General features: G+C 36.5%; 1 protein-coding gene across 1 annotated transcript; it reads right to left on the bottom strand.

Annotated features, from left to right (window-relative positions):
• Positions 1 to 433: 433 nt before the first annotated feature.
• LOC143548311 (aldehyde dehydrogenase family 3 member F1-like) lies at positions 434 to 7,152 on the bottom strand. Its single transcript, XM_077039516.1, has 10 exons — positions 6,939 to 7,152; positions 3,431 to 3,499; positions 3,097 to 3,193; positions 2,810 to 3,016; positions 2,621 to 2,742; positions 1,941 to 2,045; positions 1,659 to 1,831; positions 1,492 to 1,582; positions 1,264 to 1,413; positions 434 to 790 (listed from the first exon to the last, which is right to left on the bottom strand). Exons 1-10 carry the CDS (start codon positions 7,134 to 7,136, stop codon positions 542 to 544), a joined length of 1,461 nt encoding a protein of 486 aa, XP_076895631.1. The 5' UTR covers positions 7,137 to 7,152; the 3' UTR covers positions 434 to 541.
• Positions 7,153 to 7,573: the final 421 nt, after the last annotated feature.

The following is a 7,573-nucleotide window of genomic DNA, read 5'->3' as shown; positions in this document are numbered from 1 at the left end:
CAAGTTCACCTTGGTGGCCAAGTTGAGTGGTGACCACATATTATGCTTGGTGACCAAGTTGGGTTACTAGTATAAATAGATGTACAAAGTTAGTGTTAGATACAACACAACAAACACAACAATCACCACCATCACTACCAAAGTTATTGTAATCAGTTTTTTGAGTTATATTTTCTGGTTATAATATAAGTCGGTTATTTATAAGTTGTGCGTTAATTATCGTTTATCATTCTTGATCATTACCCAAACTCGATCTTAAAACTAATTTAAAATGTCAGTTACTCAACCAACTTCTAACAATTATATAAATTACCTTCAAAAGAACTCTAAACTCGATCTTAGCAAACCGAGGGACTGAAACCGGCCGTTTACACTTCTGAAGAGTGATGACATACTAATATATATTCAAACATCAAACAAGCCGAGCCAACAAACAAAGTACATTGAACTTATATAAGCCATCAATTCAAATCCAACATATATATAAAATGGCATAAAGGCGCCTTTACATAACAACTTTGCATTCATCCAGCTTTCTCTCTTAAGGGTTAGATGGCCTCTTTAAGCCCAACAGTAGTAGCAGCATTCTCACATAGTTATAGTCGTATGCAGACCTTAAGAACTCCAACTTGAAAGTACTCCATGGTGGATGCCTCGGCTCGAGCTCCAAATAGAAGCTTCGCTCTAGAACCGCTTTTTCATGGCTAAATGTATCAAAAGAATACTTCCCATGATACCTACCGAACCCGCTTTGCCCAACTCCTCCAAATGGTAAGTCGTCACAGACAAACTGCCAATGTAACAAAGTGTATATAATTAGAACTTAGAATGTACTTATAACGGATACATAACATACTAAACTGATTTGCACCCTCGAGTTGGAGGACTTTGTGCCAAAAATATGTGCTCTAGAGGTGTGATTGGTTTAAGAAATGGAAGGCAGAATCTGATTATCCGAACATAAAATCTAATTAACGTGGCATGGTGATATGGTGTTGATCCAATAGTTAGCTAACCTCCTTGGGCCAACTAGATAGGAGAAAACGAAGCATAATGGGCTTTGGACTCAAATTCATCATTTGTGTCTCCAATTTAAATCTTCCCTTTTTACTGTAAAATATTTTAATAACTTATTGTCTTAGTTTATGCATTTGTTTATTACGTCTTAAATTACGGCATTTAATTGACGATTTTCATTTCGAAGATTTGATAAAACTGCAAACTTTAGATTTCCCTATAAAAGGGCCCAAATGTAGCATGTACCTGAACCATGGTGTCATTGAAAGTCACACTCCCAGATGATGTTTCTGCCAAAATCCTTTTCTTGAAATTTTCGTTTTTGGTGAATGCATAAAGAGCAAGAGGCTTTGGCTTAGAGTTAATGAACTCAATGCTTTCTTCAATTTTATCCATCTGTTTTTGTAACAAGTACACACCTTAAACTTAAACCAACAAAAACATAAAAAAATAATATTAAGAATTCTTACTTACAGTGATAACCGGAAGCAAAGGCCCAAATATCTCTTCATTCATGATCGCGGCATCTAGTGGAGGGTCTAACAAGATTGTGGGTTCAATAATCCTGCAAGTCAGTTATTATTAGATGCAATATTACCATACGCAAATCTAACCTCAAAAGGCAAAGGAAAGATTATTACAAACTTGTGTCATCGAAAGAACCGCCATAAACTATAGAGTTTGCTACTGCAGGATCTTCAAGATAACTTCTCAATCTATCGAAATGGCCCTTATTAATGATTTTTGAGAAGTTTTTCAAGTTTTTCACATCATCCCCGTAAAATATTTTAATGGTCTTCTTCAGTTGTTCAATCTAGAATGAGAAAACACAAACGCAACAAGAACTAACTGAAACTGAACCAAAATACTTATGTTTCTACAAAAAAAGTACCAGCAAGAGCATGACTACAAATATTAGATACCAGTGTGGACGCGAACTTTTGTTCAACAATCACATAATCAACTCCTATGCAGGCTTGTCCAGCACAACCACCCCACTTTCCGCTAGCAACTCTTTTAGCAGCCACCTTGAATCACCATATATAATAAACTTTCATATGTTAAATCACAAAAGCATGTGCCACACTGAGAGTGATTGAGTTGATCCAAGAGTTAGCAAATTCTTATTTAAACTAGTTGAAATGTAGAACAGCACAGAAAATGCCTAAATTTCAAATGAGCATAACTTGGGCTAGAAAGCAGTTATGGGGCCCATAACCAACGGATAGACATTTTTGGCAAGGCAGATAATGTGGCAAAGCCATAGGCGGTTTGGCCCAGCTGTCAAACCCAAATTTCTTGAACCAAAATTTTCCCCTCATATTGTCAATCTTTAGTACTTTACTCTTTTTAATCTAAAACTCGCAAATAGTTATTAAAATAAATTACGCGTCTATCTATGGTTCCAATTTCCAGTTTTTTAATCAATAATTTTGAAAATTTGGCGAACATGCCAATCAGAAAATCCCTATAAAAGGGCACCTTTAGTAAACATTTGTCATTCAGCTTTTATCTAAAGGAGTTTGTATCTTTGGGTTAATTTTTTTTCTTCCGCTCTACATCACATACGCGAGCTCAGAGAGAGTAAAGCAGAACTAAAAACCTTCAAATCTGAGTTAGGGAGGCAATCAAATATGACTGGGCATTTTCCTCCAAGCTCTAATGTGACAGGAGTTAAGTTCATTGCAGCTGCAGCCATGACAATCTTCCCCGCCTTTGTACTCCCTGAAAATTTTGAGCGAACGAATAAGCAACACACCATTAATATACTGTGATCTGATTAAGATCATACCCGTAAAGAATATTTTGTCCCATTTATACTGTAGAAGTTGATTGGATACATCAATTCCACCTTCTATAACCTTAATGGCCTTGGGGTCCAAGTAAGATGGCAATATATTGGCAAGAAAAGAGGCGCAATTCGGGGCTAACTCTGAAGGCTTTAGCACCACTGTGTTGCCTGCGGATATTGCTCCTATTAACGGGTCCAATATTAGTGCTGTAAAGAAAATGTTTGTGATTCTTTAGTCTTATAGAGATAGCAAGAAGATTATGAAAGGACTATAAAACTTAGCTTACAGATTGGGAAGTTCCAAGAACCGATTATGAGGACTAGGCCGAGTGGCTCGGACAACACTTTTCTACTTGCTGGAAAGAAAACTAGAGGTAACCGACCCTGCCGGGAAATATTATTAGGAGTAGATCTAGTAAAGTAAAAAAGCAATTGACATGGTATATCATATACGTCGTATGCCCATCATAACTAACTTGAACTTATGACACGTGATCTTATGTAACAGAGGATACAAAATAATAAAAACATGTAAGGTATCATGTATTTTGATCCATAGTGTAGAATATTAACTAATATGTTCTTGTAGAGAAAACAGAAGACAAATAGAAAGTAGCAAACCTTCTTTGGGGACATCCATTGGTCAATGTAAGTCAATGCATGGTCAGCTGATTTCTTTACCACCCCAATCTGCAAGATCAAAATGTTGATCATTCTAACAAAGGCATAAGGTTGAACCTATCTTCAATTTCATCTACATAAGTGCTTATTTAAAAAAGTACTTGTTAGCTGTTACATGACATCCCTAATGTTTGTCTATTTTTGTCCTTTGACTTAATTATCAAAATAATCACTTGGTATTTTTCTCCAATATTGACGAAAAAGCCCATAGTTTACATAATTATAACATCGGTTTCGATTGCTTCGTTCCAAAACCAAAGCGCACCAAACCGAACATGGGAAACGAACTTGTTTGTGTGTTTGTTACTGATTTATGACCAAAATTTTATTATTTTGGGTCAAAAATTGCAGGTTCATGTTTTTTAATAAGTGGTTCACAACAAATTTAAGCTAAAAATTACGGACTAAATTCATTCTTTTGGGTCAAAATATCATGTTCAAATTCATTAATAAGTGGTTCATAAAAGTTTACGATATTAATTACGGCCCAAATCCACTACTTTGGCCAAATTTTTCAGATCCTAATGTAAAACAATAACCAAACTCATACATGAAACCGAAAAAGCGAAATTTCGGTATTGATACGATTTGAACCAAAAACCGACCAAAGGCGACCCCATACACACCACTAATTAGAATTGTGCCATAGTAGAAAACTGTTCTGACCAATTGTAGCTTTTAAGTCTCGAAATCAGGAGTATGTTTGTTGGGTAGTAGGCATTGCCTACTTTAGGGCCGGTTAGCTAGAAGCGAGAAAAAGGAGAGAGCATGGGTTATGGCCAGCCGACCTTAGCCCATTCAATTCTTTTATTTTAAACGTGTTTAGCTTGGTTTAGTCTCTATAAATATATGCCATGTATTTGTAAATTTATTATCACTTAATAAAGAATAATCCTAACTACCACCTGTAAAGATAGATCAATCAGACCGAAACACGCTAAATTTTGTTACAACTCACAACAATAACCTACCTCAATTTTGTCTCGAATAGTGTCAGTTGACATTAACTTTGACGTAAGGTTCAAGCTATATTGGTGTTATCCTCATTGCTTGAGAGTTGTCATGAATAGTGACAACGGTTAGTTGTTCATCTGGAGCTACTAATTTAACATTTAATGGAATTCGAGACCTAGTTCTAGGAGAATATCTCAGTCGCAGAGATTTAGAAGGAATCATTAAATTCAATGTTGATGACATAAGGTAGAAATAAAAGGAAGGAATGGGGAAATGGGAGCAAGAGAAGGATTCAGTCTAAGACTCGAAAGTCGAAAGGAATCGACTTGTTAGAATTGTAAAGAAGTGGAACACTTTAGGAATAAGTTTCCGAATGATAAAAAGGAAGTGAACACTACAATTGACGACTCTAAATATGCTTTGGTTTGCAGTGTTGAGACTAATGTTGATTCTTGGGTGATGGATTCTGGTGCATTGTCCATGCCACTTAGAAGATAGAAACTGTCAACATATTGAAATTTGGGGACTTTGGTAAGGTTTGACTTGCGAATGATGATGTTCTAGATGTTACTGGCATCGGAGATATTGACTTGGAAACTTTAGTAGGAACCACCTGGACTTTAAAGACATCAGAGTCGTTCCAATCATAAAGAGGATGTTTATCTCGTTTGGGTAGTTGGATTATCGGGGTCTTGATTTTTAATTTGGTGGTGGACAGGGGAAGGTGGTCAACGGAAACCTAGTTGTTGCTCATGACAAAAGAGACGTTCATTATATACAGTCAAGGAACCTCCTGAAAGGGTTAATCATGTTCTAGTGAAAGTGAAAGTCTGATTCAAAGAATCTCATGTACAAAAGAAGCTTAAATTGCAAATGATACACCTAAGAGCAAGAGTAAAGAGAGGTAAAGGTTGAGTGTTTTGCAATAATGGGGTCACAGGGATGGATCGTGTTGTAGTTGCGGTTACAGTTCCGAGTCCACAATGAGTTAAAAGAACTAGCAAACCAAGTATAAAAGTCTCTTTGACTGATTACTTGCTGGTAATGGACATTGTAGCTTCCTGGTATGATTCTGATGACAGAACAGTGGCAGGCGTGTTGTAGTGGAAGCATGCATAGAAAGGGAAGAAAGGGTCACGGGTAATTGAAGTCGTGACAGATTACTTAAAGCTCACTGCGGCTTCAACGAGCCTTTTAGAATAAAATTAAGAAGGTGGTGGCAGTTAGAAGCTTAAAGTTACGATGAAAAATTACAGAAGTACGAGTGAAGCGCAAGTGAAAGTATTCAAAGCCCTTCAAGTGAGAGATTGTTGGGTTTGCAACATGGTTGCAAAAATCGCGCCTAAGCGCCGAGTACTCAATGAGTAATCCCCGCCTAGGCCGAGTTTTCGGTGAGCCATCCAAGTACTCTCCGACCAAGGCCGCGTACTCACTGACTAAGGTCAAGTACTCCCAACTCCCATGTCGACCGCCTAGCCATCCAAATACTCTCCGACCAAGGCCGCGTACTCACTGCCATCGCCTACTTTTGGGCCAACTAGGCAGAGGCGACCTAGCCCATTCTCAGCTCGTTTATTTTATGCATGTTTTGTAAAAACTGATGCAATACCAACTTAAAGGACCCCGAATGGTTAATACAAAAAGTTTAAGCATTATACGTAAGATCTCAATGAGAGGTTAGGGTAGAGATATAAAGTTCATTGATCAAGTTGAATAACTTAGTGTCTGAGTTATTTATTTATGAAAATATATTAATTAGAATTAGGAATTGTTTAGGTCTCTTGAGTCTTGATTCTCTATCTTGTTGATCAAAATTTTATGTAGTCTATAAATAAGGCACTGTTTATTTATTTCTTGGTATTCTGTTCTTATTTATTACTCCATCGTGTCATTAAAAGTGTCATGGTTTGAAAAACATAAAGTTCAAAGTAGATTGAATGATTACTTTTTTTGCTTACCAAATGACAATAATGCCCTTTGAAATTGGGTCCATCAAATTGTTTGTTAATGCTAGTTGTGTGTGTTTAATGGTAAATTAGAAAATTGGCTAATAAATTTTGAAAATTGACATTTTTAATGGGACAAATAAAAAAGAAAATATGTACACTTTTAATGGGACGCATGGAGTACTAACAAAAGAGCCACATAAAAGTATATGCAATATTGGGTTCGAGTTCTTGATTAATTTGATCTAATAAGTTCAACATGTATAACCTAGTTTAGTCTCTATAAATATCTCATGTACTTGTAATTCTACAATCACCGTTTGCGTATGTTGGTTAGTCTGAACCACGTTAAATCATGTGTTCTTCACGTTTCTGCAATTTGTGGTTGTGTGTGCGTGCGCGCCTCTAAATTCCTAACAATTGATCATGAAATTTTCAGGGACAATAACAAGAAAATCAACCATATTGGCCATAGTTATTGTCCTAGCTAGATTAACCTGAATTTTTACAAAATTATCACTAGAGAGATAACGAGAGAGAGAGAATACTTCATCACGATAAGATTCGACAGGATGTTTGCCGAGTTCAGATTGAAGTAACCGGAAGAGGGTATCTTCGTTTTCCTGAATCAGTCGTAGAATTGCACGAAGCTGCGCTTTTCTCCAATCACCGCTTCTGGTTTTCCCGCTCTTAAACGTCAGCCGGAGCTCCTCCACGCTCCGCCTCATCTCCAGATCGTCAATCATGGCTGCAACAACCAACAGCTACATGTACTATCAAGTATTAAATGTGTTTGCTTTAAATAGGGAAGAAGTAGTTTGTGGATGATAGATATATATATATATATATTTATGTAGCTAGGAAATAAATGCTGCAAATACTAAGCATGTACAATTTCAACGATCTATCTTCTTAAACGTGGAAAATAATACATGCCCACGTTTACACGTGATATGGGGTCGCATATCATTTTTGTGAAAATTTTATTACTTATTAGTCTACCTTTCTGTTCTAATTTAACTTAAAAAAATTGCCGGGTAGACAATGATGTTTAACTAGACTATCACGCTGGGGTTTTAGTGTCGGTTCAACGTTTTTGGAGGCCTAAAACTAACTAAAATGTTGAGGTCTTTTTCTTTTCTTTATGCGTATAACGTTAGAGAGTATACAAGAATTATAGAAT

This window comes from Bidens hawaiensis, unplaced genomic scaffold (assembly GCF_021521415.1).
Source record: "Bidens hawaiensis isolate Kalapana, Puna unplaced genomic scaffold, B.hawaiensis_p1.1 tig00015047_1, whole genome shotgun sequence".
Lineage (NCBI taxonomy): Eukaryota > Viridiplantae > Streptophyta > Magnoliopsida > Asterales > Asteraceae > Bidens > Bidens hawaiensis.
Note: the sequence above shows the minus strand (reverse complement) of the source record. Positions and strands in the feature narration are given on the sequence as shown.